The sequence below is a fragment of the Borostomias antarcticus genome, assembly GCF_949987555.1.
Source record: "Borostomias antarcticus genome assembly, chromosome: 9".
NCBI classification, from domain to species: Eukaryota; Metazoa; Chordata; class Actinopteri; order Stomiiformes; family Stomiidae; genus Borostomias; species Borostomias antarcticus.
In genome coordinates this window covers 29,165,205-29,182,450 of record NC_140242.1, presented here as the reverse complement: position 1 = coordinate 29,182,450, position 17,246 = coordinate 29,165,205, and the positions used below count along the sequence as shown (strand labels likewise).

General features: G+C 44.7%; 2 protein-coding genes across 2 annotated transcripts in view; one reads left to right on the top strand and one right to left on the bottom strand.

The window, feature by feature from the left end:
* The window catches only part of LOC311313326 (SH3 domain-binding protein 4-like), a 162,525-nt gene that overhangs the window by 98,372 nt on the left and 46,907 nt on the right, over nucleotides 1-17,246 (top strand). The window lies entirely within an intron of this gene.
* Nucleotides 5,817-12,152, bottom strand: LOC311313329 (ADP-ribosylhydrolase ARH1-like). Its single transcript, XM_084443450.1, has 5 exons — nucleotides 11,928-12,152; nucleotides 9,346-9,521; nucleotides 8,307-8,616; nucleotides 7,189-7,552; nucleotides 5,817-6,812 (listed from the first exon to the last, which is right to left on the bottom strand). The coding sequence occupies exons 2-5, from the start codon at nucleotides 9,442-9,444 to the stop codon at nucleotides 6,389-6,391; spliced, it is 1,197 nt and encodes a 398-aa protein (XP_084299576.1). The 5' UTR covers nucleotides 9,445-9,521; nucleotides 11,928-12,152; the 3' UTR covers nucleotides 5,817-6,388.

The window sequence follows — 17,246 nt, the reverse complement described above, 5'->3', positions numbered from 1 at the left end:
GTGTTATTGTTTACTTTTATCTTGTGTCATTTTAGGATGCCTATTTATAACATCTTGGCCAGGGACCACAGAAGAAAATTAAATCTGGTGTATTTACATATGTTGTTGATTGATATGCATCGTCCCTTCTCAAATAAACTAAAATGAAAATGAAATGGAAGTGCTTCTAGACCTATACACCCTGTCCTTCTAACCCTAACCCTAAACTGAACCTAGTCCTTCTAACCCCACAACCATACATAGTCCGTCAAACCCAAACCCTACGAGTACAACCAGACCTAGTTATCCTATCCAGCTTCTCCTCTCAATTCTATCCATGCAGGGAGAAGGAACACTTCTCCAGTCCCTCAAACCATGTTCTCTTCTCCATAGTCCCTCAAACCATGTTCTCTTCTCCATAGTTCCCCTGGCAGCGGGTTCATGTGTTAGATAGGCCTCAGTGAGAGGAGGATTTAGCGGGAGTCACTTTCTGACATACTCCTCGGAGGAATGTGTAAAGTAGCGTGGCGCTAACGCTGTGGTGAGCGACTGCAGGAAGACCTTGAGGGTAGAGCTAGCCTGGCTAGCATCGCTGATGACAGAAACCACTCCTCTAGTCGGCACCGATATCTCCTGTCTTCGGTTCAGCTGGGACATCCGTCAGAGCGAGCGCTCTCTGTTCTAGTCGAGGGTTCAGTAAGTACACGTGCGCGCGCACACACACGTACACACACGTACACACGCACGCACACACACACGTACACACACATACACACACGTACACACATCATTCAGAGCCTGCCTCACATCAGGTTACTCTGAACTTCAATGTCATCAGAAAGTGAATTTGTGTTCAAGGTTCAATATATATACTGTATACTGCTCAAAAAATTAAGGGAACTTAAAGTCGCACTGAAATGTTTTTTTGGTTCACATAATTAGTCATAGTGTTCACCTATTCAACGATGTATGCCAAAAAAATTACAAAATTCTACTTTTGTTGTAATCTTATATCAAAGTATATAATTTCTTACTTCCTGGAAAACGGTAGGTCATGTGCAATGACGACAACAGGTACCTTAGATTTTAGGCCAATAATCTCACGACATCCACCCGTCAATCAACGCTATTCTTCTATCTAATCTGTCTAAAGTTCTTAAAACCCGTCCACTTGTCAATGTTCCAATCAAATTCCTCTAAACATATGTCCCACCCTCATAGCTTGTTTGTGTCGGAAATATGTCAAACTACGGAAGTTAGATGATCTAAAACGTCCGTTTCAGTGCGACTTTAAGGCAAATTTGTACTTCTTTTGAAAGTGTCGACAGACAGAAATGACGTCACTGTCGACACTTTTTTTGTGTTGGACAGGGGTGTCGAGCACCTACCAGCTGTGATTGGATAGCTAGATAGAAGGCACGTTCGTTGTCATGAATCAATCATGAATCGTGAATTTTGAATCCAGTCCTCAATGATGTTGGTTTCCGTTGACCGTTATTACGTCATTCTGTAATCAATAAAGATTTTCAACTTGAATATCTCGTTCGTCGAGATCCGCGATGTGTGCTTTAAGTGTTCCCTTAATTTCTTTGAGCAGTAGGATAACTGTGAGGAATATTTCTGCACGTATAGCTTTGATCTCTTATTGCCCTTCACTAAAGGCCATCATGCCATATCTGAGTCATACTGTAGGCTATCTTTTACATAAAGAGATACATGTTGTTTGTTTATTGTTTATTGGTAAGGATCCCCATTAGCTGAAGCCAAGACATCAGCTAGTCTCCTGGGGTCCGAAAAAAACATTACAACATTCACATGATAAAAAATGCAAAAGTGCATTACTACATACTAGGAGGGCTTTCAGCTTGTTGTCACTCAGCCGACTGACCTGTCTAAACAGCTCCCCTACCTGTGCTCCTGCTCACACCTGGACATGCAGGGCAGCAGGTGACATTACCACATCCTGATTACCTACAAGTGAACTGAGCTGTACGTACTGTGTCAATAACACCATATACAGTATGGTACTCCAGGGTAATGTATGAATGTAGTCTAGTGCAGCTGTATGGTATTGAACGCCATCAGTCTGCGTTATTTACTAAGAGGACGCTCCTCGTCTGCGTCCGCGAGTCAAGGACTGTGTCTCCTGTGTCTTCTGTCCAATACACAGGCCTGGGGGCAGAAGAGGTCCAATTACAGCAGCAGCAGGAACACACACACACACACACACACACACACCCTCACACACACACACCACACACACACACACAGGCACAGGAATGTGCACCAACAGCTCCAGACATGTTAGGTTAAACACAGCCTTCCAGGCCAAGAGGTTTGTGTGTGTGTGTGTGTGTGTGTGTGTGTGTGCGCATGTACTACGCAATGTTGAGAGCGTACTGTATGTTTTTCTTCCATGGAGGAGGTTGTCTGTTCTGTCTTCTTCTTCAGAAAGGCCTGAACACTGCAGGTATAATTACCCTCCTTAGACAGGCGTGTGCTGCTGACATGACTCGCCTGGTAATGACACGTCTCTCCCTGTCTTCCCACAGAAAACAACTGCTCTCTCTTCCCATGTCACAACAACTGCTCTCTCTTCCCATGTCACAAGCTGCTACTAAGAAAACAACTGCTCTCTCTTCCCATGTCACAAGCTGCTACTAAGAAAACTGCTCTCTCTTCCCATGTCACAAGCTGCTACTAAGAAAACTGCTCTCTCTTCCCATGTCACAAGCTGCAACTAAGAAAACAACTGCTCTCTCTTCCCATGTCACAAGCTGCTACTAAGAAAACTGCTCTCTCTTCCCATGTCACAAGCTGCTACTAAGAAAACTGCTCTCTCTTCCCATGTCACAAGCTGCTACTAAGAAAACAACTGCTCTCTCTTCCCATGTCACAAGCTGCTACTAAGAAAACAACTGCTCTCTCTTCCCATGTCACACGCTGCTACTAAGAAAACTGCTCTCTCTTCCCATGTCACAAGCTGCTACTAAGAAAACTGCTCTCTCTTCCCATGTCACAAGCTGCTACTAGCAACACAGCTGAAAAGAAAAGACAAAAAACTCACATGATATTAAAACCAAGCTTTATTAGAAACAGTATTTGTAATAAGGCAAAGTAGGGATTGTATTTACACAATAAAAGATAAACATCATGAATGAAGTCCTTTCTTTCCCAGTGCAAGGCCTTCCACAGAATAAGAGCTAGGCCTATTGTGTCCTATTTATTTTGCCAGTCAACATGGTCAAGGTAGCTACCGCTAACCTGTACAGACTTGTGAGCCCAGGTATAATGAGCTGGCCTGAATGACTACCACACAATGGCATGGGCGTCACGTGACGCCACACTGTTGGGCAGGTTTGACTCGTGGTAAACACCACTGGGTGCGTTTGATCAGAGTTGAGCGCTGGCGCCCTCTGGCGACAGAGGGTAGGAACTTCACAGGGAGGAGGAGCCAGAGAAGAGAACAGCCCATCGGTCTTGTGTGATTAATTTATGTGCTTACACTGCCACCTGCTGGTCTTCCTAATATTGCAGCCCATCTAAGTGAGCACTCGCATCCTGCTGCTGTTGATAGCAGATTTTGTCAACTATCATACGCTATCATACGGAAAAATAAAAAAATAAATAAAAAAGAGGCATGTACTGCACCATTCATAATTAAAAGTGCACATCCATAAATTATGAACATTATGGAATGATAAATCATAAAAGCGATCTTTCATTTTTGACATGCCAACCTATAGATTCAGAAGGTGACACAATCAGCCCATCAAGTCAGGCAAGACCGCCTTGACCGCCTCTAACTGCTCTTCTATATTCCTCCTCCTACTCCTCTATTTTCTTCTGCTCTAAGATCCGCTTCCAGCCTGAAAATCTCTTTGAAATGTTCTCTTCACCCCTTCACCCCTCAGCTCCCCCTACGTCCCTCTCCTCTCCTCCTCTCCCCTCCCCTCCTCTCCTCTCCTCTCCTCTCCTCTCCTCTCCTCTCCTCTCCTCCTCTCCCCTCCCCTCTCCCCTCTCCCCTCCTCTCCTCTCCTCCTCTCCTCACATCCCTCCCTCCATGAAAGAGCTCCCCCTACTTCCTCCCTTCTCCCTGATAATTTTGCCAACATCTTTGACAAGAAGGTGAACAACATCAGATCCTCTTTCCCTTGAGCTCTCCATGCACCAACACCTGTCCACCCCCCCCCCCCTCTTACCCTATCTATGTATTTATTTAAAAAGATCCCCGAAAGGAACAAATACCACAATGGTTATTTCCAAAATTCAATTTTATTGCACAAATCCGTAAAAAATCATTAAAGAATAGTTATAACCTTAACTAGGCTATTGACAGAAACAGAGTGTAGCAGGTGCAATCTCAGCACAATATAAAAAGAGCACAGGATATTCTTACAGATGTGCTCACTCTTCTCATGGCGCTCTAACCCTCACCCCATCCCCAAGCCACGCCCAAATATAAGGTATTTATGGCTAATATGCATGAAATAGGTACAGAAGGCAGCCGAAAGAAAGTCACTCCATTCTATAAAAAATACAAATCACTACTAGGCTACAGGATATATTTTCATATTCAAATGAATCATAGACATGTAGGCCGACCTAAAGTTTTTGCAATCAGATTTGTTGTGCCACCGTGGTCTGGAACCTTCTGCTTTTCACACCACCACAATGGATTTGAAAAGTAGAAGCGTCCCTGAGTAGAACAGACTAGACCTTTACTGAAACACAGCATAGTTTCAGTGTTCAAACAAGTCCATGCACCTGTGTGGTCAAACGTCCTGTAGTGAATGTTGAAATGCAGACATATCTTGCGCTACTAATGTCACATCATGTGTATCAATGATTGACCAAAGTAAGCTCTCTACAAACCCTGGTAGAGTGAGTAAGAGGACAATAACGTCGCCATCTAGTGGGCAAACAAGTTCATGCACCTGTATGGTCTAAAGTACTATAATGAATGTTGAAATACAGACATGTCTAGTTCTACTAAACACCTCAAGCTCTACTCTCTGCGGATGTAGAAAGTACATGGTTTCCCAAGTAAACTTGTCTGAGACGATACTGAGACACCAAGCATAGTTTTTTATGTTAAAATCTAAATGTACTTGTCAATGGAAAAATGCATTGGAAAGGCGTCCTTTAGTGGTGGGTTCTGGTACTACGGGGGGACTGACGTCAGAGGGTAGCCTACTCATGTTAGGTCTTTATGTTATTTTGATCTCCTTTTATCAGGCTACCATGTTGTATCAGACATTTTAGCAGTAGCCTAGAACGGCATTTTTTTTCAGATATCGGAGGTCAGATATCAGAGTTCAGATATCAGAGGTCAGATATCAGAGGTCAGATATCGGAGGTCAGATATCGGAGGTCAGATATCGGAGGTCAGATATCGGATATCAGAGGTCAGATATCAGATATCGGAGGTCAGATATCAGAGGTCAGATATCAGAGGTCAGATATCGGAGGTCAGATATCGGAGGTCAGATATCGGAGGTCAGATATCAGAGGTCAGATATCGGAGGTCAGATATCAGAGGTCAGATATCAGAGGTCAGATATCAGAGGTCAGATATCAGAGGTCAGATATCAGATATCAGATATCGGAGGTCAGATATGAGATATCGGAGGTCAGATATCAGATATCGGAGGTCAGATATCAGAGGTCAGATATCAGATATCAGAGGTCAGATATCAGATATCGGAGGTCAGATATCAGAGGTCAGATATCGGAGGTCAGATATCGGAGGTCAGATATCAGAGGTCAGATATCGGAGGTCAGATATCAGAGGTCAGATATCAGAGGTCAGATATCGGAGGTCAGATATCGGAGGTCAGATATCGGAGGTCAGATATCAGAGGTCAGATATCAGAGGTCAGATATCAGAGGTCAGATATCGGAGGTCAGATATCGGAGGTCAGATATCGGAGGTCAGATGTCGGAGGTCAGATATCGGGTGTTGGTGTGAAGCGAAGGAGTCGTCTCCTTCAACCTACAGTAAGTGAAGAGGAACTAAGGTCTAATTTCTTAACGCATCTTTGAACAGATTTCTGTCATTCAAATTTCACTGTAATCAGTTAATTCCTTGTGTCAATTATGTTTTTATCCCCAGTCAAAGGTTACAATTTAAGTCCTTCGCAAGAGGTAGACTACAGTATTCGTAATTTTGATTTTCGTCAAAAAACTCAGAATTAGTTTATTTATAAACAGTCAGCTTAGTAAAATGTAGCAAATGTAGCAAATAAAGCTTTGATTGATTGATTGATTGAAATGTAAAACCCGAAATGAGCCAATAAACGCAGCCAATGGGACGACCCTGTGCCGGGCTCGGACAACACACGCACGTGCTCAGGTAGGGTCGGGCTTGCGGTTTAGGCCCCGAACTAACCTCTCCACTACCTGCCCCTCAGTTTCCTGCTGTCTCCTCCTCTCTGAGTGGCTGGTCCCTCAGGTCATAGAGCTGCTCCGCCACCGTGGCCAGCCTATCACGGTACTCCAGGCCCCGGTAGTTGACCTTGGGCACTCCGCGGTAACCGTACCTGGCTCCCCACCAGGCCGCAGCGATGGCCGCCGTGGAGTCGCTGTCCCCGCCGTGGAAGAAGGCGTGGTCGGCCAGCTCCAGCCAGGAGTCGCCGGCCCTCAGGAGGGCGTCGTAGGCGATCATGGGGGCGTCGTGGCCGCTGGCTCCGCCCGTGCCATGGAAGCTGACAGACCTGTAGAAGCGCTCCCTCTCCTCCACGCCGTAGCGCTCCGGGAACCTCGCTGGGCTCTTCCCATCCAGGATGCCTCTCTTATCCAGGTAGTCCAGCCAGGACCTCTCAAAGTAGCCCCTAGGGAAGGGATGAAGTAGTGACGATAATGCTAATATGATAATAGTAGTCATACACAATAAAGAGCAAGACTCCGTATCTGGGTATCTCTGTTTGTGTCGTCAGGTCAGGGCTAGGGTTCTGACAGGGTTCATATCCGCTGGGGTCCCAGACAGACGGTGACAAGGTTCATTAATTTACTCTTAATTAAAAAATATATATATATAAATTATATATATATATATATATATATATATATATATATATATATATATGAGCTTCTCGAGAGTTTAACATGTTTTTGAAAGATTTTTCAAGGTGCCCATCCACATCCATTGTATGACCAAAACGGTGGTAGAGCAATTATCAGACTTTCTCAAACGTGCTAGCTACTCACCAGTGTTGGAGGTTCTCCTCCACGCAGTGGCCCGTGTTCTTCACATACTCCTTGGCCTTCCCCAGGACCTCCAGGAGGCTGCAACCCCACGCCTCCAGGGGCGGGCTACCCCTCAGAGCGTAGGCCGTGAAGAGGGCGGCGGCCAGGGCTCCCAGGTATCCGGTGGGGTGGTGGTGGGTCAGACGCCCGCTCTCCACGCTCACGTTGATCAGCAGGTGCTCCTGCTCGAGAGCGGGGAAACGCAGGCCGATGCACATGGCTCGCATGGCCGCCCCGCACCCCCCGCCCGCCCGGTTGAATGGCATCTTCCAGTCACCATCGCTCCTCTCTTGAAGCGTGAAGCAGCTGCGCATGCAGGTGATGCCTGGAGAAACAATTTACAATGTAGTCATTTAGCATGTGCTTTTAAACAAAGCCATCAAGGGCAAAACCGTACAGTAGGCAATGATAGTCCAGTGGCCTGGCCCAGACACTGGTCTTTTCAATGGGCAGAGCAAAGCTCAAGATGCTTGTTTAACTGGTGGGTGAAGTTGACCATGGGAACACAAACATCTCCTGCTAGACCAAAGGGGATTTCTCCCAAATCTGTGGGCGATATTTGAGATTTTCAATTGCAGGCTGGGCTACTTATTACATAACGGTTGTTCCAAATAAGCTCTTCTACACTTGCACCAGTTCATCACTTGAGCATTTGGATTGTTTCATTTATCAAGTAGGCTACTCTGACAATGTTTGTTAAAATTAGTGTTTCAGATTTTCCCGGATTTAGCCAATTTTAATTCCGGGGAATTTTCTGACCTCTACCCGGGTCATCCCGGGATTTCCCGTAGAAATTGGAAGTGATTTTTAAAATTGGATTTATGCTATGTAGACAAATAAATGCAACATAATAGTGATATTGTATAATAATGTATCGCATTAAAGGTTTTATTCATAAAAAGCAACATGTGAAAATTGAAAAAGAGCTCAAATTCGCAATTTAAAAGTACAACATCGAACTGCAGGTCAACAACGGGACGGAGGAAGCCAGGGAGGGAGGGAGGGAGGGAGGGAGTGACAACTGGACATTTGCCATCATTGGTGCGCTGGCTTACAACCATGCACAAAAATGAACATACCTGCTGCCCTATCCTCCATATCAGTCATGCTCTTGATGTAGTGTTTCACCAGGGCTTGATAGAGGACCGGGAACGAGGCTCCGCCTCCCGCCTCCCCCAAGGCCTCTGCTGTGGCCAGGTGCATCACGGTGTCGTCGCTAACAGGGAAGTCCTTAGCATCTAACTTGGCCATGCCTCCTCTCATCTTCACCTGGCTGTGGATGTCTGCTCCGTGCCTCTCAAACTCCCAGGCCCCGTGGTTGTAGCCGATGGCGTCCCCGGCGCCGCTGAGCACCATGCTAGCCTCATATCTCTGTTTCAGGTCGTCCTCCTGGAAAAGAAGATAGACATGATTTGGAAATAGTGAGTACAGTCTAGGGCTGCACGATTATGACAAAAGATAATAATTGCGATTATTTGCTTCAAAATGGTAATTGCGATTAATTGCGATTAATATTTAATATATAATATGAATATATAATAACCAACATGCTCCCAAATCACGGACGTTGATTCCTTTCTTGCTACTAACTCACTGACCTCGTTTTCGCTAATTTTTTCACTACTCACGGCTGCAGGTACTCTTGTGACACTTGTCTTGACCTACTGCTATCTGTCTTCTCAGTGAAATTGCTATGCACAGCGCACTCAGCGGGAACGCATGTGATTGGTCAGACAGCATAAGTGCCTGTGATTCGTCCGTGTAGTCCTAGCACACTCAATTCAAAGCAAAATTATTAATCACATTAATTGCGGCCTTTTGCGATTAGTTAATTGCGGAGGTCATAATCGCGATTTCGATTAATTCACGATTAATTCTGCAGCCCTAGTACAGTTAAGAGAACTTTTATTTGACGGGTGTTTGCAAACACGGTATTTTAGTCTTCTTTTTCCGGGGGACCACTGACCAATCAAATTAAGCCGTTTCTCATCCTGCTGCCAACAGCAATATTGTTCAGAAATATTTCTGCAACATTTCTAAGCCATTCCTATGACATACTTCTATGCTATTAGTATTGCAAACGCCAGATTCTAGCAGATTTTAGTTCAAATAAATTACAAAGGTCCATCCATCCATCTTCATCCGCTTATCCGGGGTCGGGTCGCGGAGGCAGCAGCTCCAGCAGGGGGCCCCAGACATCCCTTTCCCTAGCAGCATCAACCAGCTCTGCCTGGGGAATCTTTAGCCGCTCACAGACCAGTGAGGAGATGTAGTCCCGCCACCTAGTCCTGGGTCTACCAAGAATACAAATTTATTTACTTAAGGTAACACAACATATTTCCCATAAAATTGCCCCATATATACTGCATGCGTAGGGCAAGATGATTACTGGAATCAATCAAACTACTGTAGATGATTATGTTGATTCTTGATTGAGAGTTGGAAGAGAAAGCTATGACAACTGCAGCCAACAGGCTAAAGAACGAGCACTGTTGACGATGCTATGCTACTAAAATGATCAATATCTAACAAAAAACATAACGTTAGCTGGCTAGCCTTGACAATCTCCACTCAAATTCCATTGTCCTCTCTCCCCGACTTGACACGATCGTGTGCTCCCATGATCTGCACACAGTTAGCCTAGCTAGCTCGATACCAGGCTAACGTTACACCATTCCACTCCAAACAATGAAAGCTAGATTCTGTTGGCCGAGGGGAATCCGATGATGTCCACATCTAAACATTTGATCAATTTTACTAACCGCTAGATCAACGATCAGCCTACCCATGTCCTTCACTAACGTCACATGCATCTGGGGTGAGGCTAACGTGTAGTTATTAGCTAGCTAGCGTTAGTACTAGGCTATAGCCTAGACAAAGAGAAACACCACAATTACTTGCACTTCCTGCATGATTTCCGCGGACAGTAGTTATAGCTTTATCATCCAGGTTGAGATGACTTGAAAATGCTGCGATCCAGGTTGACAAAGCAATCTGGTAAAAAGTGGTGAGCACAGACCAACAGCCTTTTAGGAACTTGAGCGGGTACGCTGCCATCAAAAATAAACTTAATCCACTCAGCTCTTCTGTCCACTGAGGTTGGGAGACGATGTAGCGATTTATGCTGGTTATTACACCCAAGAACAGAGCATTTAAGCTATGCAGACATTATGCTAGCATGCGAGGCCAGCAACACTGCGAACCTTTATAGCCAGGTGAGGCAGGTAGGCGGAGATATTCAAACGAGGGCGGGGTTATTATAATGAGTATAAGCTTCTGACATCAGAAGCATAGATCAAATTGAGTCGCCTGCTAGGAGCTGGGTTTTCTGCATTTCGCCAACCACAACAAAATGAATGGGTTGCCTTACCTGATCGTTTGTGTATTAGTAGTGCCATCAGAGACTCAAATGTATATGCAAAAACACTGAAAAAGGGCGTTTTGCATTTGATGTGTCCTTTAATGTTATGGAAGCTGCTGCTAGTTGTTGTGAGCTCATGAGCTAACTGGCTATCCCGCTCTTATTGTGCTGGATTAAAATTGGAAGCATTGGAACTGATGTGTTCAGGCGACAAGACCTATCTTAACTTATCAGACATTATTTCATGTAATTTCAATTCACAGCTATTTCAGTGGCATGACTAGCTTCCGTCCTACCAGTCCTGAACAGAAACAAGCCAGCCTCGCACATAAACCAGGTTTGACCTGGCCTGGTTGAAAAATATTCTCTATTCAATAATCTAAGCTATTGAATGGGTTTATGTCAGCAATCCATCTGTAATCATTGAGACATTTGATTGCTGTAGCTCAAACTCGTAAATCACCTGTTTGATATGCTCTTTAATGGTGGTGTGGTCTTTAATCGTTTTCCCCGTTCAAACACGTAGCGATGGACCTCCGCGCTTCAGAGACCACCACCACCACAGAAGAAAACTACCTCGGAAAAACACATTCACTCGGACAGAACGCGTCTAAATAAGTTATTTAATGGCGCCGAGGCTTCAAAACCCAGCATTTGTTAAAATACACCCTTTTGCTTAGGTGAGTGACGTTTCATGTTTATCTGACACTTGTAAATATGAGCGCCTCTCCTAAATAGGCCGACACCGATTTATTTTGATGGCGAAGTGAATGGACCAGCAAAGTACTGAGAAGGACTAACTAATCCGGAACTACAGGACTGAGAAGGACTAACTAATCCGGAACTACAGGACTGAGAAGGACTAACTAATCCGGAACTACAGGACCGAGAAGGACTAACTAATCCGGAACTACAGGACTGAGAAGGACTAACTAATCCAGAACTACAGGACTGAGAAGGACTAACTAATCCAGAACTACAGGACCGAGAAGGACTAACTAATCCGGAACTACAGGACCGAGAAGGACTAACTAATCCGGAACTACAGGACCGAGAAGGACTAACTAATCCAGAACTACAGGACTGAGAAGGACTAACTAATCCGGAACTTCGGTTCTAGAGGAACGCTGCATTCATGTCACGATACAACAAGGAATTAAGGAATTATTTAACTTAATCTTGGGCCCTGAACAATGATTAGCACTTGGATACAGTGGACCTGGTCCAAAAGGTTAACACTTATTGCCTAGTATAACACACACACACACACACACACACACACACACACACACACACACACACACACACACTCACACACCTGAGTGAATGAATGACTTACTAGGCAACTGGAACGCAGCATGTTTGAGTGAATCTTCTCTCTCCGCCCAGTTTACTAATTCTTGAAAGATCTCAACGGAGTGTAACGAGTCAATTCTGTCTGATGTCAGGCTACAACAAACTGTTTATGCGTAGTTAAAAGGGGGAAGTAGTCTGAGGGTAGTATAAACACATGACGGTAATAAAAAAATGACAATACCCGATCAGTTCCTCACCTGGTCCCTCATCTTCTCCTTCCTCATTTGGTTTCTGGCAGGCTAGACGCCGACGTGGCGTATTGCTGCCTCTCCCTGGCCAGACACGGTACTACACCCCTCCCAGACCCTCAACTGGGGGATATGGATGGCAAAACCAGCCTTCCCACTCCGGGGGTCCACCGAACCATCTGTGAAGATCTGCAAATGCGCCGCCCACACACTCGCAACCTTTCCCTCACCAGCCCAGCCGGGCCCTCCCCCCTCCCCCCACCCTCACCCCCTCCCCCCCCACCCTCACCCCCTCCCCCCACCCTCACCAGCCCAGCCGAGCCCTCCCCACCTCCCCCCACCCACCATCACCAGCCCAGCCGGGGCCTCACCCACCCTCACCCCCTCCCCCCCCACCCTCACCAGCCCAGCCGAGCCCTCACCCCCCCCCCCCAGCCTCACCGACCCCAGCAGGGAGACGTCCACCTCGGGGGCACACACGGCCAGTGAAACATACACTGGCCGTGTGTTTGAAACTACACCCAAACGAAGAAGAAGAAGTCCTCACTTCTTCTTTCCCTGACTTCCCATGTGTAAGCCTCAACCAGTGTGTTACAGTTCAACTGTAAAAACAATGATTCAATCATAACAGTAGTTTGTTGTTGTTATGTTATGAAACCATGTCACTGTGCTGCTGCCCATCTTGGCCTTACCCTCTTGTAAAATAGATTTTTAATCTCAATGAGCCCCCCCTTCCTTGTTAAATAAAGGTCAAATAAAAAGATAAAAACAGTATGATTTGGTTCAACAGTTAGCATTTTAACATTATTTAAAAGCGGAAATCTCTGTCCACACCCAAAAATTATGAAACCCCTCTGAGACAGAGAGGTATATAACCTAAAGATTTGCAGCACCAGGATTTAAACCGTCAAGGGAGCAATAGTTGACAGACGCCTAAAATGGGCCGAAAAAGGAGAAGTGGAAAAGCACCATGTTTTTTACACCCAGTCTGTTCAGTTGGGAGAGCCGGTATGTACAGCAGCCCTATGGTGTTCTCTGATCGTTTCACTTGTGAGGCACCAGCCTAGTTTCTGTCAAACTATTTCTGTGGCATCACTCAGGAAGTGGGCGAGCGAGAGACACACGAACACACACTAGAACACACACTAGAACACACACTAGAACACACACTAGAACACACACTAGCACACACACTAGAACACACACTAGAACACACACGAGAACACACACTAGAACACACACTAGAACACACACTAGAACACACACGAGAACACACACTAGAACACACACTAGAACACACACTAGAACACACACTAGAACACACACTAGAACACACACTAGAACACACACCAGAACACACACTAGAACACACACGAGAACACACACTAGAACACACACTAGAACACACACTAGCATCAACTGTTGCTGCAGAGAAATACATGGTGGTGGTTTGAGACAGGCCACGTGACGCAACTCACTTCCTCTAAATGGAAGACGTGCATTCTTCCTCTCTCTCTCTCTCTCTCTCTCTCTTCCTCTCTCTCTCTCTCTTCTGTGATCAGTGGCAGGTTGAGGGATGGCGGGGACGAGGTAAGAGGCAGTTTAAAGGCATTTCGAAGGTGTTTAGTTAGTGAATAGCCTTAACATTTGAGGGATGGTATTGCTATACTCTTGTCTCCGGTGTGTGTGGTGGTCTGAGGGGTGGGTGTTAGCGAGGGTAGCGTTCAGGCTAACCCTGAGGGCGGGTGTTCAGGGCCCAAGGCCTTCCTCCACCAGAGATCTCTGATGTTGAGCACATACAGTCAATTCTATGGATATCCATTATCTTTCTCTTGCTTCATTGGACCATTCTAGAGAGTAAAGGTTGAGTTGTGTAATGCTGTGTGACTTGGACTATACAGGAACAATACCAGAATCTAATCATTGTTTTGCTAAAAGTTGGCCTAGATTAAGCTAAACTTGGACTGTTTTACAGTACAAGGATGTTCAACACTTACTATGGCGTAGTGAAGCATACTTAACTATGCTTGACCTCAAACAAACTGTATCGCATTCATGAAATGAGGATTTATGACTATTAAGCATGCCATCAGTTACAGTAGTCTTGTGTTGCATGGTTAAAACGTGAACCTACTTCCTGTTATTCAAATTGTGTTGTTCATTTGCAACGGCCAAGACGCCCATATGCAAGACCTACTGCATTAAGAACACAGGTTTAGTATAATTAACCCTCTGGAATAAGAACTGCTGTTAGTAATGGCCTACCTGGTATATCTATGTTATTTATATTGATCAGATTGTGTATAGTGTAATATATATATATAATCCAAACCAGTATTCTGAATTTGTCTATTGGATCAGTTGCCGTTAATAAAGCCAAGTACACACAGCTTACTGTAAGATGAGAGAAATGTAAATTTTGGCAATATAAATGTGTTGCAATGTTTTATGAAGCAATCAATACAGGAAGTCACTGGCAGCACAGGGCGAAACGAGTTTGAACTAAAGTTACATACACGGTTACTGTGGCTCGTACCGTTAGCGTGTTCATAATAAAGTGGGTCACATCTGGCTGGATGTGCATTACTACTGTAGCTGGACATCCCAGAATAAACAGTGAGATCAATTAAGATAGTTCTCTTCTCTCCATCTCCCAAAATGAACCCTCAGTTACATCATGCCTCTGGCCTCATTCATCCACAGACTCACCAGTATAGCCAGCCATGGCAAACCGCCGCCATTGGTCCACCCCAGTCAGCTGACCGGCGCGTCCCAGGGGGGTGTCCAGATGCGCATCAAGAGCTCCCAGACCCCCGGGGAGCGCCTCAGTCAAACCAAGTCCATGGTCCTGACCGAACCCGACCAGACCCAGAAACCCGTGAGTTCACGATGCCCACGAACACAGAGTTCAAACACGTCTGTTCCGATATGTTAACCTCGTAAAACACACTCCACTACAGCGCTTTTCTCAAGTAAGAGTTAGTCAGCGGGGGATGTTATGTTATGTTATTTTTATTTATAATGCGCCCCCCAACCAACTGTTACATCAGAGATATGTTCCTATGACAGGTACTTCTGGTTTGATCGACCCTCTTATTTGCCGTTCCGTGATCTGTGTTCATGTAAACTCCAGTAATTATGATTGCGGCCTCTGTGAACTGTAGAGCCACAGTAGGTGATTATCATTAGCTTAATTGAGAGGATCTTATGACTCTGAACCGGTCCCAGAGGGAAACCAAGGGACAGAGAGTGAAAATGGCTGAGATCATTACTGAAATGAGCAATCTGTTGCAGCATATTTGGAAAAATGTAGCTACTCTGTTTACATTGATCTTGACCTCACCCTTGAGTAATCTGTTAAGTCGGGGTGAGGAGAGGGTCGTTTTGACAACCACCAGATTCAGTAGTGGACTTGGGACTGATGGACCAGTTATCTGTCCTGCACAGCAGCACTTGGATGTGTTCAAGACCGTTTCACTCAGACCCTCTCTTAAAGTGGCACTGAAATGAAAAAAGCATTCTGTCCCATTTTGGTTCATAATTGGTCATAGTGTTCACCTATTCAACGATGTATGCCAAAAAACTTACAAAATTCTACATTTGTTGTAATCTTATATCAAAGTATATAATTTCTTACTTCCTGGAAAACGGTAGGTCACGTGCAATGACGACAACAGGTACCTTAGATTTTAGGCCAATAATCTCACGACATCCACCCGTCAATCAACGCTATTCTTCTATCTAATCTGTCTAAAGTTCTTAAAACCCGTCCACTTGTCAATGTTCCAATCAAATTCCTCTAAACATAATGTCCCACCCTCATAGCTTGTTTGCGTCGGAAATACGTCAAACTACTGAAGTTAGATGATCTCAAACGTCCGTTTCAGTGCGACTTTAACATTCACCACATACTGTTGTCAGTGTTGAATAATTGACAGCAAACTGAATTACTTGGATTATCACAGCCATGAGCACACATCAGATGTTTTGTCACTTTCTTGTTGACTAATTATGCTGATTATTCTTGTTTGTGAGACACCGTCCTGCAATAATACAGTTTTTCCAGAGGGCAGACAGGCGAAAGGCTACTCGCTATAATTAACCACTTCTTACAAGCTATAAACATGGTCATTAAGATGGCTCAGAGCAACCTCTGAGTTGCTGAAACATTGCATCAGTCTTCCATCCTAACTCACTGCTGTTTTGATTATGGTCATAATTTCCATTGCGTTGCAATGAAGGAACAAAGGTTAACTCATAAAGGACATTAAAAAGAACAAGAACAACTTCTGTTAACTTGCTTGTCTGTTGTTATATTATATGACATGTGGCTGATGGCTTCTTCCTCCCATCTGAAGCTATGACTCTTTTTAAACCCAGTTGGATAATGACCCTTACCCTCCCATTCTGTTTACAGATAAAGGTCCAGAAATAGTAGGCCTCAGTGACGGTGTGAATGACCCCATAGTGCTGGAGATATCCAGGGGCATTGAAGCCCCTATTAGCATTCCAGTAGTCTAGAGACACGTTTTGACCAGTAGAGGGCAGGCCAGCACTGTCCTAAAACATAAACTATGCAAGTCGTTATACCAAGTAGTAGGTTTTTACAAGGGAACTGATGCAAAGCAACTAGGCTATGCTATAACCACAGTACTATCTCCACCTCAGTGCTGTGTCTGTGACTGTACTGTAGCTAGTAATAGTACTTATATAGTTAATATATATACTTAATAATAGTACTTATTTCTGATCTACAAAAATACTACTGATTCAAAAGCCTAGGATGAGAATAAGTCAAGGTTTAAAATGATCAAATGTAGTCATTATTTTACCGTATTTCTCTTGAGACCGGGTGTGTGTATTGCTCTGATATCGATACAGTCAGTCACAGTATCTGGGTGGATTAAAGCGTTGGGCTGTTGAGTGTTGAGGCTGTTCAGACATTGTGCTCATCTCATTACCCAAGGCTGTCAGATGGCCCTTATATGTCTCTGTCTATGAATGCATAGTACATAATAAACACATTCAGTTAACGGAGAATGGTTATTTATTCACTGGTTATATACACTGTATAATCACATACTGTATAATCACACACTGATATTCTGTAAATC

Bases quoted from the DNA above. Each gene is read 5' to 3' on its own strand.
- LOC311313329 (XM_084443450.1), bottom strand. From the start codon at position 9,444: ATGCTGCTAGGGAAAGGGATGTCTGGGGCCCCCTGCTGGAGCTGCTGC. The intron at 8,617-9,345 runs GTAATTTATTTG...CTTCTTTTCCAG, and splicing joins AGATGGATGGATGGACCTTT to GAGGACGACCTGAAACAGAG. The intron at 7,553-8,306 runs GTATGTTCATTT...TTGTTTCTCCAG, and splicing joins TATGGAGGATAGGGCAGCAG to GCATCACCTGCATGCGCAGC.